At 37.3% G+C, this 24072-nt stretch overlaps 1 protein-coding gene across 7 annotated transcripts in view; it reads left to right on the top strand.

The window, feature by feature from the left end:
• The first annotated feature begins 1153 nt into the window (after positions 1-1153).
• Positions 1154-24072, top strand: part of LOC144014687 (oxysterol-binding protein-related protein 2-like) — a 28503-nt gene continuing 5584 nt past the window's right edge. Inside the window, exons 1-11 of one of the 7 annotated variants that reach the window (XM_077514869.1) lie at positions 1232-1247; positions 13248-13300; positions 16114-16349; positions 16447-16567; positions 17089-17164; positions 18474-18608; positions 20254-20351; positions 21623-21805; positions 21897-22004; positions 23683-23772; positions 23887-24007. In XM_077514869.1, the coding sequence (XP_077370995.1) occupies positions 16313-16349; positions 16447-16567; positions 17089-17164; positions 18474-18608; positions 20254-20351; positions 21623-21805; positions 21897-22004; positions 23683-23772; positions 23887-24007 (969 nt within the window). In that variant the 5' untranslated portion in view covers positions 1232-1247; positions 13248-13300; positions 16114-16312. Of the gene's footprint in view, positions 1248-4132; positions 4267-13247; positions 13301-16113; positions 16350-16446; positions 16568-17088; positions 17165-18473; positions 18609-20253; positions 20352-21622; positions 21806-21896; positions 22005-23682; positions 23773-23886; positions 24008-24072 lie in introns of those variants that run through there. The other 6 variants (XM_077514871.1, XM_077514867.1, XM_077514870.1 and 3 more) reach the window with 6 other exon arrangements.

Below are 24072 nucleotides of genomic sequence, written 5' to 3'. Positions count from 1 at the left end.
ATTCTAATTGTGGTGATTGAACAGCTGCACATTTCCCCTTTGAGACAGACCCGAGGGGTTCTGAAGCTGTCTATGTGACTCATAGAGAACGTGTCTCCCACAAGATAAATAAGTCTCATCTGGCCTGTTTTATCTGGAAACGCAAGTTTGTACTCAGTGCTCCCTCCCTTGGTTGTGCAGAAGATGGCCTATATACTGTATAGTATAGTGATTAAAAAAATGATATACTGTGGGGGATTTAGCCTGATTACAGTGTTAAAACTGTACATTCAAAGGAATTCTAGGTGCACTATAGTTGGGTTAGCGTTAGAGTAAAATCAAGGTAAAGGGTAAGGGTTGGGTTTCACGGTTACCAGATGCATTCCAGTTCAGTACAGTATACAGTGTGGGTCGAACCCAAAAGTGGGTCGTGGACAGCTGGTGAAATATACAAGTATTTGGATTTTTGTGCTACAGTAAAGATGCGTACCAAGTCCCCACATGATATATAATTCGGCAAGCAACAGAAAGTGTATCTGCCTTGCGTTTGGGGTCATGGCGAGCATTATGCTTTTGGCGGTACAGCAAACAAATTTTAAAAAGCTTTTGAAAGTATGATACATGTGTTGTCAAAGGCTGTTTTTAAAGTGTTCCTTATGGTTCATAATAATAGTGGGTCGCAGTGATGCACCAAAAGGAAAATGCATGTCCAGGGTGACAACTGTTGAGAAACACTGTAGTTTATATGATTATATAGTTAAGGTTGAAGTGGGTTGGGTTTTAGGTTGCTGGGTTTGGGACTGGGTCAATTTAAAATTGATTTAACATTCATAGTAAGTATGGTAAGTTGATTCATCCATTTTGTATTTCCTGTCACAACTGATGTTGGGCGTCAGGCAACCAATTGCAGGATGCCTATAGACACAAGAACATGTTTTGTTTTGTTTTTCCTAAATCTCAATACACAACTATTCACATTTAGTATCTTCAATATGCATATTTATGAAATGTGAGTAAAACTATCTGTTGAAAACCATCAGACCAACCCTAATATCAGACATACTCTGATGGTCATCCACTGATTTGTCTTATTTTAGGGATCGTGTCCCTTTTGAACTTCTTTCCTTTTATTTTGGTGATTTCCTGTTGAATATTCCTGCTTGTCATGTGTGTTCTTGTTTCTTGCTAGGCGGGGCTAATTTCTGGTGGGCACACACTTGCAGCTGATCAGCAATCAACAACTCAGTTTAATGCTACATTCAAGAAAGGTAGGAATTTGAAATATCCTATTCAAATTGTCTCCGTTTCGATTTCAAAGTGTTTGAGGTGAATGTCATCAACAAAGATAGCTGATTCCGATGAATTGTTTGTTGTTCTGGTGGTTAATGGAAGTCAGTCCAAATCACGTGTTATGTGAACTTATGTCAAATAACTAAATTAAAGCAATAATAAATATGCAGTTGATACATAAATACCTATTCATAATCTTGTAAATTATGTTTTGCCATTCACGGTCTGTGTGGGTCACCATCACGAGGGAGAGACCATCACTGTGCCCCTTGTACCTTGAAGGTAGGGGACTCGGTTCAAAGGAATGATTGGTATGAAAGAGATGATGGACATGAAAGTGTTGGAGAGTAGTTTGCTGCTTGCTCTGTGAACAATCAGTTTTGTGTACTGTGAAGTAAAAGAGACAGCACGCCCTCATATACATACACATTACAATGCATCTCTATTCTCCATAGTAGCCTAATAGCCTATTGTATATATAATCCCCTCATTCTGTTTGGTGATTTGGACAGCCAGCTAACTTCTTGCTTCTCATTGCATATCACGTGACCACTGTGTCTTTCATTTGTGCAATGCATTGTGGTCTATATTAACCTGTTGAGTGACCGTCGATGTTCACTACTTTCCCAAGAGTATTGTGGGTAATTTTGAGTGTGCAACATTTTTCCTCCCTGGACACAAAATGTTGTGACCCCTATATAATGCACTACATAGTGTGGACATTCAGACAGCCCCAGAACTGAACCTACTCGCTGCCAGCCTTGTGAGCGCTTAGAACCTGCTCACATGTTCAACATTTTTGACATTAAACACTAACTTCACTCTATTACCTCCATCTCCTCTTCACTCTGGGTCCCTCATCTTACTGTATACTTTGACATAACACAAACTGCACAAAGGAATGCCAGAGCTCCGAAATGAACACCAAACCTCAGAGATATTAGGCAGGTGTTCATTTATTTATTTCTAGGCAGGGGGGGTAATCAGGCCCTGACTTGTGTCTAAGTAAAGCACTGTGACACACAACCCCTCTTCTCATCCAGAGCCACCGTCAAGCCTTTTCGTTCCATGATGCGCTTCTCACGACTATAATTCCAAATCCAGCCGTCATCTACATACAAATAGTGACAAAGTGGTTTAAGAGCATGAGGCAGGTACAGCCTCCTCCCAATGAGTCGTAAAAATATTGGCATATATTATTGGTGTTGGCGACACTGTTGCAGGATCCTGCAAGTGGGATCGCTGGTTTACTGGATCGTGTCTTGTTCTGTGTGGAATAGGTCATTTGGCCTTTGATGCACAGAGGTTGCAAAAGGTACATTATTCTGTAATCACTTGTCTGGAGCCAGTGGTGTCCCCTGTGGTTCCATCTTGTGGTGAATATTGGTATTAAAAGTGAGTAAATGAATCCAAACTTGTTTGTATAATTGAGATAAAAATGTTTTCTTTTCCAATCGCTATGTTATTCAATAGGCATACTGATGCACGTTCAAACAATTATGTAAAGACAAATGCTTTAAACCTACTCCTAATGATGCTCATGATGCAAATAAAAAAAAAAAAATAGACCATGTCTATTCTGTAGTGAGGCAGTTTCTTGCAGTAGAATTCCTCATGAGCATGTTTGTGTATTATGCATGCTAATGTATGCATCTGCATACATGTACTGCGTGTGTCTTTGCATGGTCCTGAATAGAGACCATTTATTTCTCTGTTGCCACTGTTATTTGCCTCCTAATATTCTGTCCATCCCATTCTCTGTTTGCTTTTCACTTCTTCTCATCACACTGTAATGATTGTTATATAACAGTTGTTGAAAGAAAACCACTGAGGCGCTGATTGTTTCCTCGGCTGCCTACAACAACCGACTGAACTACAAAAGCACTCATATAGCACAAGGTACAATGTATCGTATTTACATTTAACAACTAAGCACCAACAATTAATAGAAAGTCTGATGTAAATAGTCCATGAATAACGTCAAATGTGATCAGGTGACATGTAAAACCGATTAACATGGCCATATTATCTGTAATCTTATAATTGTAGGTTACCAATAATTTCTTTCTTTCTTTCTTTCTTTCTTTCTTTCTTTCTTTCTTTCTTTCTTTCTTTCTTTCTTTCTTTCTTTCTTTCTTTCTTTCTTTCTTTCTTTCAAACGAAGCCAAGTTACCTTGTATACACAAATGCAAAATTAAAGTGAGGATCCCATCTCTTTGGGTCATAGCCATTTTTTTGTTATCAGTACATGTGCTTATGCAGTCACTGACATGCTTTATATTTGATGATGGATTCTTAAAAAAATCAAATAAAAGTCCTCTGCGCAATCCTACCATATGCATCAAATCCTGAATTGCTTACATGGAGTCTTATATAAGTTCCTTAATAGCAATACTTGATTAAAAGTACAAATACGTAGATTAACGTAAAACAAATTTGGTGGAAGTAAAAGTCACCTTGTAGTCACTTCCATTACTTGAGTACAGGTCTTAAACTATCTGATATTTGCTGTATTCATGTAAATATCAAAATTATTATTTTTTTCTGATATTACTTCACTTTAATATTAAAAGTAAAAGTATTCAGAAAAGAGTGTGGTTCATGTTTTGAAAAAAAGTATTTAAGTAAAATGCAAGTTTCCAGAAAGGGAAATAACAACTACCACATTTTGACTTAATGGGTGAAATGTGTTTGGAATATTTATTATAATCTTCAGAATGTTTTGGAGTTTGTCAGTACACTCTGACCTGCATACTGTACAGTACACTGTACTGCACCGAACATGTCCCACCCCTTCATTATTTCTCCTCGCCGACATATATTGTCATTGGACATTGTACTCCCACCCTCACACTTGATTGGCTGTCAATTATGTCAGTCATTCTTCCATTCCCGTCCCCGCGGCTAGCTACTTCCGCTTCTGTGTCAAACCCAAAGCGCCACTGCAAGTTCCTTTTCTGGACTAGTCAAACCGTTTACACCGCTCACGTTATCCAGGTAATACGTATTTTCATGACGTTTTTGTTTTCCTAACGGGTGTGATGGCGGAACATTTCAATGGCTATTTTGTCACATGTAGGAGCTTCTGTGCTCGGAAGCCCTCCTCCCTCTTAGCCGAAACGCTAACATGAAGGCTAGCTGTCAATATGCTCCTTGATGACCTGTCAGTATCAGATCGGATAATTGGGTGTCCAATATCGCTATGAAGATTAAATCTTAAGTAGTTCGCCGGAATTAAATTTGACGTAGATGACTGAAATGTGTTCGGAGTGATGATGTGTTAGCCAGATCAATTGTTGGACAGTACGTGCTAATGGTAGCAGCCAACTCAACATTCGGGACAGTGTTTTTCTTCTTTTTTAGGCAACATTGAACGATTGTAGTTGGCCGCTTTTGATAAAACGAACGATGGCACACACATCGGCAGTTGTGGATAAGATCCCAACTTCGATAAGTTTCCGTCTCGATCCGTCCAACGTAAAATGTGAGAGAAGCCCTTGGAACTCAGCCAAGTTGGAAATTGATCAGAATCTACTGTTGATTTATGTTGATTTTCGCGAATCGCGTAGATCCGCGTGGGAACATCTGTTATTATCTTTAAGTTCCGTGCTGGTTACCTCCCATGGCATTTAACTACCTCAACAATGCACCCATGCCTGCTCAACTTGTGGCTGCCTCCATCAAAATCTACACCTGACCCTCAGCAATGTTTCCCCCTCTTAGTTTGTTCATTGTGGGTCATTGACCTTGAGGTCCATGATCATCACTTTTTTTGTTTTGCTTTTGTTTTTACGGTACCTAGAAACACGTTCATGCTGTTGCAACCAGTGTGAGTGGTTAGTACATTGGAAAGGTAGGAGGCACTGTCTTATTTTCTTTTAATGAACAACTTGTTTACCTGTTAAAAATTCACAAAGTAAACTGTAGTGTTTTTATTTATTTATTTATTTAATTATATATTTTTTGGCCATTTGTTTGCTAGTTTTGGCATACTACTTCCTGGTTCACGGATGATGGTGAACAGACAGCTTTGTTAATGCACAGTGGCTCCAATATTAAAATAAATTCCTGTGTCTGGTTTAGGACTGCAGCTATCGAACATTTTGATATTTGGATATCTTAAGAAATTCTATCAAATTGAGTATGCAGATAAAATAAAAACAGTATACATGTATTTTCCTTGGGTCAAGAACATCAATGAACACACAAGACACACATTTCACTTATGATGAACGACCTATTGGTTTTAATTTTTAAACAAGTTGTTTTTTCCCCCTAAATATGAACTTGCATAGCATTAAGCTGTATTTTCTTCTCGAGAAACATTAGTGAGATTTTGGGCTATGATACGAAGTGATGTCAAAACGAAAGTAGCACTTTTGTTGGCTAAAACAGCACATTTGAGTAAACATAGTTTGTTCTAAAGTGACCAGAAGGAACAACAACTCTTAATCTGCCTTGGAAAAGTGGTCTGGCTAGATGCTAGCCCCTAGCTGCTGAAGCTTGGAACAGGGGTCACATTCTACAATGTCTGCATAATTATTAATTCACTTGTTCTTTTTTCAGATACCTTAATTAGCGAGTGAACACAATTTCAGGGTGACATTGTCTTGATGTTTGTAGCAACCGTTTGTGGTGGTAATTTTAATGTGGGCCTCTATTAATATAGAAGGACCCTACTTATCAAAGTGAAGCCTTTAAAAAGGCTTTAAAGAATGACAACTTATAGGAAATTCTAAATCAATCTGATCTTATGTCTTTTAAATTTTTTTCGAACTATGGCTCATCAGCGAAAATAGAAGATATTGTTATTTTGGGGCAAGATGTTAAAATATAATCTTTTGTAAACATCAGTGAAGAGGACCATCTAAGCCAGCTAACCACACTCAATCAATCAATCAATCAATTAATCAATCAATGTTAAATTTCCAATTAGACCAGAATAGGCACTCTGTGTCTGCATCATTTTGGCAGACTGTATACTGTCTTGGATCTCTGGTTATTGCTTGAGTGTAGCTTTTTTTCTCCACTTGTTGTTGATGTGTGGTTAAAATTCTGCCACAGGAAAGACATTTTGCAAACACGTCCTCAAGGCCACACATTTCAACATATTTGAGAGGAATGTTACAGCAGTGGCCAAACTAATGGACATGTGTGACAGAACTCTATGTCAAATGTTTTGATATAAAATCTATATAGCCGTGTGATTGAAGTCTGGCTTGAGTCCTGTCAGTTCCCACTGTTTCATTTACATTCAGAATATCTTCTGTTGGGCATATCCTGTGTGATAAGACCATTTCAACCAAAAATTCACCAAACTCACTTTTTAATCTGGGTTATTGAATCTGGTCAGGTCATTAGTTGTACATTATACAAGGGATGGGGCTAGAATTTAGGAGTATCAATTGTAGGATGGTCAGTTGAATTTATTTGGATCTGACAGGGACAACATGAGTACCAAACAGGTCTGTTCTAAAAATAGCTCACCAGTGATGGGACACTGACTTACTAAGAAGAAAGCAGAGGAAGGATGTTAACATTTAAACTTAACCTGGTACACATTTGTTCTGTACAAAATATTCACTATTTTGTTTAAAAATCAGATAGTGTTCAATGGGTTAAAAAAAAATGCTGTTTTTATGTACCCATAATACAAAAAGGTTATTTTAGAGCTGTAATTTTAATACCGCCATACCATGATGTTTTTGCTAATGGTTATTATGCAACCTTTTCGTTGTATTCATTCAAAATCGGCGCAGCACCAACTCCTTCAATCCGACCCGCCGCTCCTTCGAGCCAGCAAAAAAAACCCCAAAAAAACAAAGAAGTGCGCCTTTTTTGTGCGTGGGTTCTGAAGTGTAGATGTTACCCTTCCAGTCAAGAATCGGGGCAGATTTTGATGTTTCACTGCGCTTTTCTGATTGACGGCTTCCTCGAGCCACTTTGAATGACTGCGTATGACGTGTGACTGGAGCGCGCTTGCAGGAAGAAGCCGGAAGAGAGTTGAGGCTGTATGTACTCGAATGTGGAGATTAAACGAGAAAGTGAATAAAAAGAGAGATAAAATAAAACACCAGACTGCAGTGTGACCTCCTGTGTCTTGCAGTTCATTTTGTCAACCCCGTTTGGGATAACTGCAATCAGTTACGCATTTTGGAGGCACGAGAGAATTCCACATCGGTGGAGGAAGCAAGAAAAAGAACTCAAAATTGACGCCCGCCGAGCACGCAGTCAAGACGGAGCGGAGCGGCTCCACAAGTTTCCAACTGCTGGACATTGGTGTAAACTTGCCGTTCAAATTAAGTTCCAAACAGCCTTTGTGCGCAGGATGAGAGACGGCGAACACACTTTAACCAAACTGGGAGGCAGCGTCTGGCGAGTACGCCACTGTATGTGAATAAATTGTGGACGCCTGGGCTTGCGAAAGCCGACATCATTGCTAAACAGCCGCACGGCAATGAGACTGGCTCTGATAATGATGAGTGGAAACCTGGCATGTTTGAAGAAGAAATTGCTCAGCTGTTCAATTCGGATACAGAGGATGAGGACGTTGATGGATTTGTGAATTAAGACTGATAAAAAAACTAAATAAATAAGGTGAGTTAGGCGTGTTAAAAAAAAATCGATTCGGCAATATATTGTGATATTACAGTGCTCCATTCTCGAATCGATTCGATATGTGGCCGAATCGATATTTAAACATAGTTTTTTTAATGGAAATATTCGACAAAACGACTAGGGTTAGGATTCACACGTTAAGCATGGAAGAATGTTATATTAATGGAACATTAAGCTTTAACATTTTATTTAAGTGCTGTTCAAACATGAAACGGATTGCAACTGTTAAATACAGTGGCTCACAGTTATAAGACTGGAGTTTCAGATAAATAAATACATTTTCAAATCTTATGTTGTACATTTACATGTTTACTGGTTAATATTTTCTAAATTTGGGTAGAAAAAAAATCACAATAATCGACATAGATTCATATCGGGATTAATCGGTATCGAATCGAATCGTGGCATATGAATCGTGATACAAATTGAATCGCCAGGTACTCGGCAATTCACACCCCTAACGTGAGTGAGTACATTGTTAAATCGTTGAATAAAGTAGAACCAAATTCACTTTGCTCCTGCAACCTGTTTGTTTTAGCAAGCATACGGCTGTAAAGCGCAAATTGAATTGAATAGATTTTTTTTTTCTTTCTGTCTTGGGCAATGGCTACCTATTTATTTAGTGTACACAGTTCAAGAAGTCGTAATCAATTAAATTAAATTAATTTTGAAATTGTTCCCAGCAGCGTGTTGTGGCATAACGGCAGTCTTGACTTGTCTCCCAGACTGTATTTGAGGTGGATATTTTGGACAATACCAGCCACCCTCCTGTCATCAGCAGTCAGAGTAGTCTGTTCAGTGGAAGGCTGACGCTCCCCAAGTGCCGGACCAAGAACTCCTTTGTCCACCATGCCATTGTACTCTACAACCTCTCACTGGGGGGAGGAGGGTGTAGCATGCACTTCACTTCACAATTATGGCACTTTACTGTACTTTAATTTATTTAATTCAATCTCCGGTGTAATAACCTTATTTATTGATTGATTGAATTTTTATTTCTTCTTCTTCTTCTTCTTCTTCTTCTTCTTCTTCTTCTTCTTATTCTTATTCTTATTCTTATTCTTATTCTTATTCTTATTCTTCTTCTTATTCTTCTTCTTATTCTTCTTCTTATTCTTCTTATTCTTATTATTCTTCTTATTCTTATTATTCTTCTTATTCTTATTATTCTTCTTATTCTTATTATTCTTCTTATTCTTATTATTCTTCTTATTCTTATTATTCTTCTTATTCTTATTATTCTTATTCTTATTATTCTTCTTCTTCTTATTCTTCTTCTTCTTATTATTCTTATTCTTATTATTCTTATTCTTATTATTCTTCTTCTTCTTATTCTTCTTCTTCTTATTCTTCTTCTTCTTATTCTTCTTCTTCTTATTCTTCTTCTTCTTATTCTTCTTCTTCTTATTCTTCTTCTTCTTATTCTTCTTCTTCTTATTCTTCTTCTTCTTATTCTTCTTCTTCTTATTCTTCTTCTTATTCTTCTTCCTATTATTATTCTTCTTCCTATTATTATTATTATTATTATTGTTATTAATTCAATCTCTGGTGTAATAACCTTATTGATTGATTGAATTCTTATTTTTCATTTTATTGTTATTATCTGTTCTCATTGCTGCTGGACATGTAAATTTCCCAGAGGGAGCTATCCCAAAGGGATCAATAAAGTCAAGTGTAAGTCTAAGTTTATATTGCTGTCACAAACTGTTGCCACCAACATCAACAGCTCAAGTTCAATCACTAGTTAATTACGCTAAAAAAAAAAAATAAGCTGCTTAATTATGCTGACATTGTATGATAGGCGACTGCGTGCGCGTCCTTGTGTCTGTGTGTATGTTTATGTAAGCATCCTTTTCTAAATGAATGGAAGTCCTTCTGAGTACACATGATAACGTCAGTCAAAGGAAGCAACTATAACTAAACCCCTGTACTGCTTTGAAGCATTTTGTCATACTCTGTAAATACCCAGTCTAGAAATAATCAGAATAGGCTAGTTGAGGGATTCATTTTCTTGGAATAGTGTTTAAAAACAGCTGCTTTCTTTTTCCGCAGCCTTCTTAAATCCTGAGTAAGATTTATTTATTTTTTCATATTTCAATGAATGTTGGAAGCCACGGTTAAGGTTTCCTTCCAAAAAGATGGGAAGTGGAATAATCACCTGGTTTTGTGTGAAGCTTCCTTTTACTGTGTCTCCCCAAAATGCTACCCTCACAGTATTTTTTTTATTTTATTTTTATTTTTTTTTATAGCATTTTTAAAACATGACTGTTTTGTTTTGGCAAACTCAAAATGAGTTACTGGTTGTCTTTGAAGCAGAGATATCAAAATTCACTCATTCACACACGTAAGCTTCTGTGAGTGAGTGAGTGAGTGAGTGAGTTAAAAAAAAAAAAAAAAAATTCCGTGCGTGCTTTCAAATTGCCACGGGAGTGACGTCACGCAGCTGACACGTTCGCCCGGCCCTGTTTGCGAACACGCCACCCCCCGCTCTGCGATTGGCTGGAGGGTTGTAAACACTGTCTTCCCACAGAAACGTCCCGCTGTTTACAAAACAAACACACAATGGCAAAATACAGGCTGGGGGGTTGGGGTTTAGGATGAAATCACCACCAAAGATTAACATAAACACAGATGTGTAGACTGTGAGAAAGTTAAAGTGTGTACATCCTGTATTTAAAAAGTGCATTTTCCTGAGTGAATCCGGCAGACAGCCCCTTTAATGGTGCTTCACACAATGTACATGTATTTGTACATTAGACTTATAGTAGGACTCGAAATTGAAAGTATACTTGTATTCAAATTCATTTTGCAACAATTATTGGCTTATTGGATATCAACATCGGCACTTCCTAAATTATTGGTTTATCGTAGGGGTTGAAAATTGCATTATCGTGTTACCTACCTAGTTGATACCTAGTTAAGTTGATACAGAAAAATGAAAGCATGATGAAAAAAAAGTCTTAAAAAGAATATTCAGCTTTTCAAAAAAAAAAAAAAAAAAAAAAAAAGCAGTTGTGTTTTTTTCTTTACAAACTCCAACATTTGCTCTACAAACTAACCCTGGGATTACACCGGATGCGTGTGCGTTGCGTCTGCGTTGCGTTCCGGCGGCGCAGCCGATAAGTTTTCATTCATTCAAATTGTTCAAATTACACCGGCTGCGTGTGTGTTGCGTGTCGATTGCGTCTCATCTGCGTCGTGTGGCAACCTTCCGCACGGATAGACCTATTTTCTATTTTTGACGGAGAACGCATCCGTCGTCCTCCGTCAAATGGCAAGCTAGCACAGAACACATCGAGCAGGAGAGGAAGATCGACGCAATTTCAAAATAAATTTCCGGTTACTTTTCAGAATAAAACATTTGCCAGTTCCTATTTCACAGTCATGTCAGCAAAATGTCATAATGCTTAATGCTTAATTCCTGTTTAAACACCGGTGAACATGGACAAGGAGAGATTTATAACCGAGGTGGAAAGCAACAAAATTAGATATGACACGGCACATCCTTTTTATAAGGACAACTTAAAAAGGAATGCTGCATGGAACGTCATAGCAGGAGTGGACGGCGAGTTCAGTCAAAGGAAGTCCACCTCTCTTTCTGCTCCTCTGTTGAGCACAGACTTTCTGTGTCTTTGTCGTTGTTTTTAATAACACATTATCGCGCGCGATCACGCGATCACGCGAGACACGGCGGGAAGTTGTTGGCAACGGAGCTGCCCGACCGCAGCTGTGCGCAGCCGGTGTGAGTTGGACAAAAAATTGATGCTTCCGGAGCACACAGTCAGGACGCGGCAGAGCGGACAATTTGTTTTTTTGGTACAAAACAAGGAAATATTTGAACGTGTTGTAAGAAATATTAAGACAAATACTTTTGTTTAGTAAACAATTTAAATTACGCAAGTTACTTTTGGACCAAACAAGATTTATTAAATTTGTCGTCAACTCAAAATTAGTATTAATAATCTTTTATTTTTGTTTATAATTAAGCCGATTTTGTAATTGTGGAGTGTAATAATTGAAATTGTAATTGAATTTTGATTAATTGCACAGCTCTACTGATAACTGATATTCCAAGACATTGGATATATCTCACAATTCCTATGCATTTATTGGTTTATCCACAGAGTAGCCATTTTTATGTCACCCAAAAAGTTCTATAGTGGAATAATGTCAGTTATTGGACTGGCCTCAGTCTCCATAAAGATAATCTTGTTGTTTTATATGCTGGTGTGTTTGTCTTGTTGAAACAAGGACATTAACCTCTTTAGCATAAGACTGCATGACCTCTGCAAATATTCTGATGTATGCATTTGAAATAAAATCCATGATCCCTTGACAGGGATAAAAAAGCCCCAATACCAATGTAGGATAAACATCCCCATCTAATGCTTGATGCTCGCATCATCATGTCACAGTGAGTGTAAGTGTACCGTATCTTAAATTCTGTGTTTCAAGATGGGATCTAGTACAACGGTCGCATAACCAAACAGACAATCTTGCTTTCATCAGTCTGTCAGTCAGTATAATCGCATGCTAGCGATTAAATGAAGGCTTATTTTGTCTGTCTAGCAATTATTTTGTCTGTGATCTGAATATCAAGTGCAGATATACCGTATCATTATTTTTTTTTTCTGTATTGAGTCATTGTGTCATCAATAGAGACCAAGAATCATCTGGTCCCCATGTTCACGTAGCCTGCTAGCAAACGCATAGACGGACAAGCGAAACCAAATAAAACTTTATGGATTGTTCTAATTTTTTAGTTTAGCCTTGGTGGAGGTCTATGATAAACTTGGTAGCCTACTAGTTATTATATTAGCCTCATGCAATTTCTAAAACAGCAAATCTTTTGGTGGCCCAAAACTCTGGTACAGCACTAAAATGTTCACCCATCCATCCATTCATTATATGAATCACAGTAGTATTAAGTGTCCCTTAGGTGTTTACAATGTTCAAAATGTATCTACAGTATTTATTCTGAACACAACTGTAGGTACCAGTCTTAGTTTTCATTCCAGTTGAGTAACTCTTCATTAGAAATCTTCCAAAATCACAAGCTTAGTCTTTTGATTGTGGGTTAAAGATCTGAGGTCATACTGGTTGACATACTTAATTTGTGGGCTACTGGCATTTAAATTCACTCGTTACGAATCTTGTGATTTTTGTTGCTAATGTGAAATGAACTTCTTGGTTTGTAGGTGCGTGCGCGCGTGTGCATGTGAGGAAAGAAAGCTGTGTGCATCTTGTGTCACAGCTCAGTATTGGCTGGGCTCTTGTTTGGCCCAAATACCGGGACTTCTTTGAGTTCTCTTGATTCTGTCTTGTTTTTGACGGCTTATATTTTTCTACCACTACCACAGAGAGAAGACTGGTTTGGTCTGTATTGGATTTATCTGAATTTTTATTATCACAGGTAAGTTTGCCAATGGGGTTGCTACAGTAACCAATCTCTGTCTTACAAGAAGGAAATGAGTAGGTGAGGCCCACAGGGTCAGAGGAATGTTGGATGATGATGGTGAAATAACGCTTATTATTTGAATGAATGTTGTAATGATACTCATCCACATGGTTATCTTTGCTGACAAAAGATTACCGGTAGTACTCTCTCTGCGTCATTGGAAGCAGGTCAATACAGTCTAAATTATTCTAATTTATTGGCCCTCTTTGCCTCCTGCTTGTGAAGATTTATCTGAGGAAATAGTTTTTAGGTTTCCCATTGAGTGTTACTTTTTAAATACTGAAAGGACTTTCGTATGATGAAGATTAATGATGAGATATATTAATCAATTATAAAGAAGGCTCAAATGGCTTTTTTCCCCCTATGTGAAGCGGTTTTGCTAATCAATGACTTCATCTAACAATTTCAAACACAAATACACATTTATGTTTGAACTATTATTTCAGACTGTGTTGTATGCTCTTACAGCAAAGCTGAAATGATTAAAAAAAAAAGTTAATATTACAGCTACTGTAATGTAATTTTGAGATTGTTTATTGTGCGGATTGTAAAACTCAAAAACAAAACTCAAGACTATTGTGTAAACAATGTTACCGATATTGTAAATGTCCAAAATATTCTAATAATATACTTTTATGCATATAAGTTACTCCTCCTGGTACACGTACGCAGTATGTAACAGAGAGTAATTAATTTTAGGTTTCCGGATGCGCGTATTTTTTCTCTCTAGACCAGGGGTCTCCAAGTTCGGTCCTCGAGAGTCCCCATCCAGCCTGTTTTCCATGTTTCTCTCCACTAACACACCTGATTCATGATCGGGATCGTTATCAGGCTTCTGCAAAGCTTGCTGATTAGCTGATCATTAGATTCAGCTCTGCTGAAGGACGGAGACATGGAAAACAGGCTGGATAGGGCATCTTGAGAACCGAACTTGGAGACCCCAGCTCCAGACACTTCTTTAAATTGCCTGCTATTTTGCGGTACAGATACTGAATGGATGGAAGTGGGATATGCCCCGCTTTAACTCGGTTCCTGACAGACTTCTGTGAAAAGTGTATATTATTTTGGTTATCTGGTAACCACTTCTGTGCACGTGCATCACAGACGGCCTGCAGGAACAACCGGAGACAAGCCCGTTTTGAGAGGAAAAACAAAACTGCCAAAATAGTGATGACATGGATTATCAATTTAGCCATCGACGGATTTGGTCGTCGACATAGTTGTGAGTGACTAATCGACTAATGTTGATAGCCCAAGTGATAATCACTTTCCCTTCATACAGATTGCCTCTTGAGAGTTTCAACTTAAGCAGTATTTAACTTTCCACTCCAGGAAGTGTTTTATAAGACAATCATTCACACTGCTTATTGATTTCATAAGGAAAAGGAACATCCCGCCCTAGCATTCTTGGACATGGTAATTTAGGTTAGAATCAACTGCCAAGAAGTTTTTTTTTTTGTTTTTTTGTTTTTTGACCTTATAACTTTTTGTGCCCACTGCCCACATTTTGTCCATTATAGCAGTATTGATATCATTATGTAATCATCTTAGCTTGTGGTTATAATCGTTACATAAGAAGTATCTCTCTGGGTGTTTCAATAGAATTCTCATCAAAAGTGAAAATGTTATATCAAAATGTGTCCAATTGTTGAATGTCAGTCTTCAAGTGCCTTCACGTTTTGTTTTGTTTTTATCTTTGTGACAAATGATGAGTCAGAGTATCAGTCAACATTGCTTGTATTTTTGTGGGCTGTGTCACAATAAAAATTTCATTCTACCTTTATTTTTATTTTTTCCAGCAAGTTGTTGAGTTCAACAATAATATAACATCAGCAACATATGCACTAGGGATGCACAATAATACTATTTTCAACCAAAAGCAATAAACGAATAATTTAATAATTTAATTTAGAAAGTGCCGATGTCGATAACCGATAAGTAAGCCGATAATTGTTTGCAAAATTAACTTAAATACTGTACAAATATACTTTCGAGTACTCCTATAAGTCGAATGATTGAAAACTTGACGACACATGTACTCAGCAATCTTCCACTCAACTGTGTTACAATTATGTTTTGCATTTGCATTTTTAGGGTTTGAACATGTAACTAGGGGTGTGAAAACCAAATAAAAAGAGAGGGTAAGGAGAGGATTTTATTGATATCTCTGCTTCAAAGACAACCATTAACTCATTTTTATTTTGCAAAAACAAAACGGTCATGTTTTAAAAATGTATCTGGGCACAACTTGAGCCACAAATACAACGGCTGGACCAACATGGCATGTCTATTATCGGTGGATTTCTTTATTATCTGATTTACTGTATGATATCAAATTGGTCTATAATTATCGACAGATTTCTTTATGATCTGTTTTATCTGTTTGATAATTGCCGATAATTATCGGCCACTGATATTATCGTGCATCCCTAATATGCACTGTTTGCATATTAGACCATGTTAAGAGTAGTAACCTCTATGAATTTTAATAAAAGCAAAACCCCAAGAAAATTAGCTGCTTTCAGTCTAGTAGTTCACGTTCTCTGGTCCAAAACAATTGAAGGTTTGGAAACAGGACTGCACCTTTAATAACTACAAATTATACATCAGCAAATAAGTACACATATGAAAGGTATCCATCCCTACAATGATTAACTACTTCTTTTGTATCTACATGTTTCTAATTTGCATTTTTCAAAAATAGAATCAATATGTACATGAGTAAAGTCACATAATCTGACATCCATCTTTGTCTGTTTGTCAACCAGCAGACAAACAGCATTTGCTGGCGTCGTTCTTCTGTGGACACCAAGCACAAATACTGTGCTGTTGCTGTGGTGACGATCCAGAGGGAACCTTGACTGACGGGTTTCTGTCCAGGAGAACTCTCCAAGGTTGTCATCAGAAGGAACATGTGTTAGAGGTTGACTAGTCAACAGTCAGTTTTGTCAGCGTTGACTTCAGAAGATGAGCAATGAGGATGAGTTCTATGACGCCGTTACAGGTTAGTGCTTTGTTTTTGTTTTGCGCTCATATGTACGCAGATGTTTAAAATGCAGATGGTTGATTACTCGTCATGACAAAAGTGTGCTGCTTCATAGGCCTGGAATCGGACGAGTCATATGAAGGGGTGTCAGAGTCCAGTTACAAAGATGCACTGGTGTATGATAGCAGCAGAAACAATGGTTCAAAGCCACAGGAGAACGGTGTCAAGAAACACAGGTACTACTGCATTCCTTCAACACCTTTCAGACACCACTTGTGTATTTAGCTAGCAATGTAGCTGATTGAACTCCACCAGAAATGATTTACACTCGTTTTACTGTTGCTTTTGGGCATGGTTAGAATTGTCAAAAGATAACGAGATACAGTAGCAGGTAAATGTGGCGCAGTTACTTTTTATTTGCCACCTCATGGACAAAAGTGTTTTTTTTGTTTTTTTGTCTGATAGCAGACAAGTTGGACAACATGTTCTGCTTATCTACAAACGTACCGATGCATTCTTCACACCTGAGCGTGCTCGATCAGATACATTTACACAAATACACAGTAATCCACTGCACATTTTTGTTTTTGAACCTATCCAGTTTTTGCTCTTTCTACTAGGGATAGGTAAGTACTGATAGAGGTATCGGGACCATCTTGATTTGAAGATATCCAGTACTTGCAGCAGTCTTTTTATTCTGTTTTCTCACCACTCATCTATGGTTATTTCATTTTTATTTATTTATTTCTCACTCTAGGACATCATTACCGGCACCAATGTTTTCCAGAAATACGATTAGTGTCTGGAGCATCCTTAGGAAATGCATCGGAATGGTAAGGATGTGAATTCATCCCATCTTACTCGTTTACTGTATATGCTTGTTGAATCCCAGACTTTTTTTTTTTTTTTTTTTCCACACGCTCACATTATAAACCTTCACCAATTGGCTACTCGCGCCTATCTGCATATTTTTGTGCTCTTCCTGTAACACCCTAAGATGTCGCACAATTGCCCTGCTCCTTCTAAACTGCCAACTTAGTGGAGAAGTAGGTAGTATTGGCCACCAGTTGGAAACTTTTTGGCAGGTCTTGCTTCGTGTGAGGGTGTGTATAAAATCATATTGGACAAATGAATTGAACTAAAGTTAAACTACAACAATATAGACTGTATTACCTATACATAACTGAATAAATACAGCAAATTACTTTGGCAGATACCTTTTTTTATTATCATTTTTCTGACTTTATTTAATTAACCTAGTGTGAGGCATTTAACTTGTCACAGAGGGTTTTGCACTCACAACTTTTTGGTAGCAATAATGAAGTGCTAATATGTCAAACAACGTGAAGAAGAAGCTGAAGTACTGAATGTGAGTGCTAAAAACAATAACACCAAAAAAGTAACATACTCTATTTACCCGTATTTAAAGTAGGAATGTAACGATACCGGCAATATCGTGATATTGCGATATTAAAACTGCCACAATATATCCTCGTCATCATGTCACAATATTAAAAGCAGCACATCTGTTAATAAAGTTGGGTTGATTTCCATTTGTGCAGTTCTAGCACCCTCTGGTGGCTAGCGTTTTAGTGCAGTTTAATTTTCACAAGGCATGTTTTGGCCCTGTTTAAAAACCAAATGAAGGGGAACGTAATATGCTTGTGAACTCAATGTGAGCTTGCATTAACAAGCAAGTGCCTCAATGTATTATATTTATATATTTTGTAATTTGTATATAATATTTTTTACAATATTTTTCATTGCTCGAATGTACAAAAGCATAATATTGTGTGGGTTTTTTCTTTAGTATGAACTCATTTTTTTCTCCCAATATTGTGACGTTTTTTTGTATTGCCAACTTCCCCACAATATCGTGATAATTATTGTATCGTGACCTTTATATCATGAAAATATCGTATCGTGGTGTTTGGATATCGTTACATGCTTAATTTAAAGTGGCATTTTCAAACCATGATTTACACTGGCCTCTTGAGGGGCAAATACCAAGTTTGAGAAATAATCATGATTTCATTCGTGACATGATTGTGCAAGCAGTTTCTTTCAGTTTCGCAATGCAACACTGTCAGTTGTAGCAACAAACTGAGTGGTCTACAAACTTCATGTCTTCTACTTTGCCAGGAACTCTCCAAGATCACAATGCCTGTCGTCTTCAACGAGCCCCTCAGCTTCCTGCAGAGAATCACAGAATACATGGAACACACTTACCTCATCAACAGAGCCTGTTCGCTTTCTGACTCCATAGAGCGCATGCAGGTCAGACATTGAGACTCCTCATGAATATTGAATTGACTCTGTGAACAATAGCACAAATTGCGGCCTTTAGAAATAAAGCCTGATACTAATACAGTATCTCATATTGTACTCGCCTATCCCTTGCTAAAAGACTTACTTGTGTACTGTACATGGTACCTCTCGCTTGAGATTCATGTTTGGTGCTTAAATTGAGACTACAGTCCAACAATGAAGTGATTGATAATGCACAGTAAAAAAAATACAACAACAACAATAAATGTCAGCTATCAGCTAGACGAGGGCCATTTGGACCATCTCCCACAGGGGGAAAAGCACTGAACCACAAAACCCTATTGACATCTAAGGAGTGAGGATGCCACTGTATAATGCATATATAGGTTATCCATAAAGTCTGGTTACATGGTTATAAAAAAAAACAAAAAAAACAAAACACAAAACCAACTGAATAAAATTCTTTGTTTAAAGAGGTAATATTGCTATATATTTTCAACATGATTTTCATGATTTCCAATGCATAATTTGGTGCGCTACACAAAAGTTAAGTGTAGTGAATGAAGATTACAGATTTAAACCACAAGAGAAGGCATTACCAGTCAGTTCTGAAATCAACGGTAATGCTGACCTCTTCAATCAAGTTCACCTGAATTTTTCAAAGTGTGTCAAATTATGCACTGATTGAATTCATGTTGAAAATACTATTTATCAACGTTACAATGAATAAAATGTTTAGCATGTGTTTATTTTTTATTTATTTATTTATTTATTTTTTTAACCACGAACCCAGACTTTATGGACTGCCTGTATATTGAGTGTATTTATTTATTTATTTATTTATTTATTTATTTATTTAACATGGCTGTATGTATAAAGACTTGAGTAGTAGTAACTGCTGCAGAGAACACAAATTTTTAATTCTCCATTAACAAAAATTTTGAAAAATTAGGATTGGTTGAAGGCAAGGTTACTTTAAAAATAAAGTGAACCAAAAATGCAAACCAGAAATGCCACCTACTACCTCTGTATTCCATAATCATTTTGTTATGTGCAGAGTTTGCAGTATTTATTTCTCTTAACAATATAAAATGTACATTTGCAAAAATAATAGCCAGTTAAAATATTAGTTTTACTTGATGACTTGCGTGAATTTTGCGCATGAGCCTCAGCGTATTACAGCGGTGTCACATCAGGGTTGTCAATGACACTTTCATTTTCACATACAATTGTAAGCTGTCTGTGAGGTGGGAGTGATGCTTGTTTTTAACATATTTGTGTAGCACGTAGCATTCAACATTTTCTTCTCTTGGATTTCTCCATGGTTTACATACTGGCCAGGTGTCTCAGATCAGTGGTTGTGATGCACATTAAAAGGTTGTACTTTGTTGTACTAATCTTACAAGAGCACCATAATCTTCAAATTCAGAATAGCATTTGAAAAACAGACGCATTTAAATTTAGAATAAATACTCATCTGCTGTCCAAAGTCCTGAAGAGCTACAGCAGAAGAATGAAAGAGCCACAGTAGCTGACCTCCGAGCTTGACTAAATATCAAGCCTGTAAGAGTTCTCACTATAAAAACACATTTATATGAGTGACGCGAACATGAAAAAGAAAACACACTCATGTTGTCTGTAATTGTTTCTTCAGGCCGTCGCTGCGTTTGCTGTGTCAGCGGTTGCGTCTCAGTGGGAGCGAACTGGAAAACCCTTCAACCCTCTTCTTGGGGAGACTTATGAACTCACCAGGTACCCACGTGTTGTTTTTTGAACATTACACTATGTATTTACTAGGGGTGTCAGGCGATTTTTAATCGTAATTAATCACATTTCTTCCATAGTTAACTCACGTTTAATCACAAATTATATATCTGTTCTACATGTACAATAAATTTTTTCCCTAAGCTTTCATACGCTTGTTAACAAGAAAGTGGGAAAAAATGTTGAATAGAAATATGGCTGCATCTTTTAGTAATTGATATAATAATAATAATAATAATAATAATAATAATATATGGAAATAAATGAAATCATAATAATTCATAAAATTCAGTTAAAATTAAAAAAAGTATTGTACTATAAAAAAAAAAACAAGTGTGATATGGATTTGTGTTCAGGTTATTTTTCTGCCGAATGCTGGATGGGCGGTTTACAAGACAGGTTTACAATAGCTGCCAACTACTTAATTGTGGCATTTAAGCACAAACTATGAATGTTAAGTTTATGTTAAAACCAATCTAGAATCAGTATACGTTACTGGTGTCTTAACATTTTGCACAGGAATTATTTTTGAATAAGTGAAACCTTTAAATAAACATTTGTTGGATTTATTAGATTAAAATCAATTAAAATCGTAATCGTCCTGAATGACGGCAAAAATCGAGATTTTATTTTTTGGCCATATCGCTCAGCCCTAGCTCCTCTTACAGTTTGCTTTTCTCCAAGAGACCAAAGATCATTTTTGGTCTCTTGGAGTTAGGAAGATTCCATGCAATCATGGAATCAGCTGCAGCTGACATGAGCGATATACTAACTAGCAGAAAGCAGGAACTTCATGTGGCTCAGGGAGTAGATCGGCTGACTCCCAAGCAGAAGGTTGAGTTCAATCCTCCCTTGAGTCACATTTATTTATTTATTTATTTATTTATTTATTTATTTATTCATGTTTTCCAATTCTTTATTTTACTCTCTTCCAAATGTAAATATTACTCTAAAACTGAGTTTATTTGGTCCCAATCTAAATAGAGTCAAATTGACTCTATGGAATTTACTGTGTACAACTTGACCCCAGTCTCCATAAAAATATGCATTATTGTAAAATTTATTACTGCAAAATTTTCACCTGGACGTGTCTGCTGCGTTGCAACTGGAATTCCCCGAGTACAGGCTTTCCAAGTAAGGGGCGGTCATTAATCGCACGTTAAAAAAAAAATAGTGGTGTCAAAGGAACTTTAACTCAAAAGGAATGCACTAATTTTGACACCCCTATTGACCCTTCTTGCTGCTCTGTGTCTATGCAGAGAGGAGCGGGGCTTTCGGCTGATAGCAGAGCAGGTGTCCCATCATCCCCCGGTGAGTGCCTTCCATGCTGAGAGCCTGACGGGAGACTTTGTATTCCATGGCTCCATATACCCCAAACTCAAATTCTGGGGGAAGAGTGTAGAGGCAGAACCCAAAGGGACCATCACTCTCGAGCTTCTAAAGTAAGTCCAAGAAATGTGGGGGTTAATATTTTGCCATCTAATGTAAAAGTGTGTCTCTCTTACAACTTCTGTTCATTCTCTTCTATCCAAGGCACCATGAGGCATACACATGGAGTAACCCTCACTGCTGTGTGCACAACATCATCCTGGGCAAACTATGGATAGAGCAGTATGGCTCAGTAGAAATTGTCAACCACAGGTACACTCCAGTCTCCATATTTTACATACTTTGTTATTCTTGTGAGAAGCGTACAGATGTAGACTGAATTAAAGTAGCAAGAGATGAAAGAAAGGGCACATAATGTATCACTACTTAAAATGTGCTTTAAAATGGATGAAAAGCCCTGCTCATAGGCAATGGCGCACTGAACCAATCATCATCGTGTTCGTTTACGTCTAGAATACTGATGATACATGCAGCTAGGCCCAGCAAATGGAAAATATTGCTTCTGACTGAAATTTAAATGATTGTCCACCAATGCCCCTCTCAACTACACAAACGAAATGGATCCAGCTCCTATGGAAGATTATTAACTCTTTTACTGCCACACCTTGTCAAAAGTGCCAGCTGATTTCGAGCATTTTAACTCATCTTTCAAGGCAAACAGAGCATTGTTTGCTTTTACTACAAATACAAATACAAATACATTCTTTCATTAGAAAAAAAAAGTATCTAGTTTCTACCTTATTCCATTCTTTAGTTATCACCATTTGAAAATAGGAAATTTGAGTGACATTGATCCAAAACTGAAAAGGAGAAAACGAGCTTTTTGTGAAAAGATACATTTTCTCCACAACAGTGACTTTGACACTAATTATTTTTTGTTTAGTGACACTCGGCTTTGATCATTCACACCATCCTTGAAAAATTCCATTTCATCAGATTGTGTCATGTTTCATTGTAATTCCATACGCTGTCAGCCCATTGAAAAGAGATGCAATGCTGCCATCTGGTGGCCATAGTTAGTGGGTGTTTAAAAAAAAAAAAAAAATTGTATTCCACAGCTCCATTGACCAGCAGCACTGCACTTAGACATTGCATTGATAAAAAAAAAAAAAAGTGATGTCATTTAACGTATATGGCGGCATACATCGTGATTTTACTAATTGTTATTAAACGTTTTTGGTGGTTAAAGAGTTCATGGAAAAAGCATACACCGCAGAGTACTACAAAGTACTTTTTCTGGTACAGTACCTGGCCAGCTGGAGTTCTAAGCATGGCAAGATGATACCAAATAGAATTATAAAGTCACTAAATCCTTATATTATTAGGCACATTAGAAATACATACTCACGTGAACAAAAGTTATTTCGTATTCCATAGATTCTACTTTGCTGTATGTATCACTACATTTGCCAGCCTCTCTTGAATAAAATGTCTCCTCACCAAGAAGTAAATACGAGACACCCTCGTCTTTGTTGGCATTTCTTGTTCCTATTGATGTGTTCAGTGCAGCGTGGTTTTGGCTGTTGAACCGCAGTACAACACTGCAAAACATCCCATCCAAAATGCTTCTCAAACAATCTCAATCAATTCAAGTGCTCCTAATCAAACAATAGTAATAGTTGGACTGATTTGAAGGGTCTTGTGCCAGTGTTTGTGATATCGCAGTCAAATTCACAACAATCTGCGTGTTTTGAAGTGCAGGGTCACGATCATCTTTAGTTTACACTTCTGCAGTTATTCATTCATTACATAATAACATACTCTACTATCAGACATCTTTTATTGTTATATATTGTTATACTGGGTTTGTTGTGTGTGTGTGTGTGGGGGGGGGGGGGGGGGTGAAAGGACAATGTGTAACATTTAGGTCAAATACAGTTCACCATAGTTTGTGGAGAGCTGTTAAGTGCTTACGCTCTTGTCTACACAGCACTGGAGACAAGTGTGTGTTGAATTTCAAACCTTGTGGGATGTTTGGCAAAGAGTTGCACAAAGTGGAGGGATACATCCAGGATAAAAGGTTAGCCTCGTGTTACTTTGACACCCATGATATCGTTTCCGATATATTGTGTAAAGTTTGCCAATACATTTTCCTCTGTAATACGATCCTCCTCTCATGTTTATCATTGTGCAGTAAAAAGAAGCTTTGTGTCATCTATGGGAAGTGGACAGAGTGCATGTGGAGTGTTGATCCTCAGTCGTACGAGGCTCACAAGAAGGCTGAGAAGAAAGGAGACAACAAGAAGCACAAACATGTAAATTGATTAGTCTCTTGTGTTGGTGAAGCCTTCCTCATGAGCACATTCTTGGTAGAATGTGT

Source organism: Festucalex cinctus, chromosome 2, assembly GCF_051991245.1.
Source record: "Festucalex cinctus isolate MCC-2025b chromosome 2, RoL_Fcin_1.0, whole genome shotgun sequence".
Taxonomy (NCBI): Eukaryota; Metazoa; Chordata; class Actinopteri; order Syngnathiformes; family Syngnathidae; genus Festucalex; species Festucalex cinctus.
This window is presented reverse-complemented; position numbering and strand designations above follow the sequence as displayed.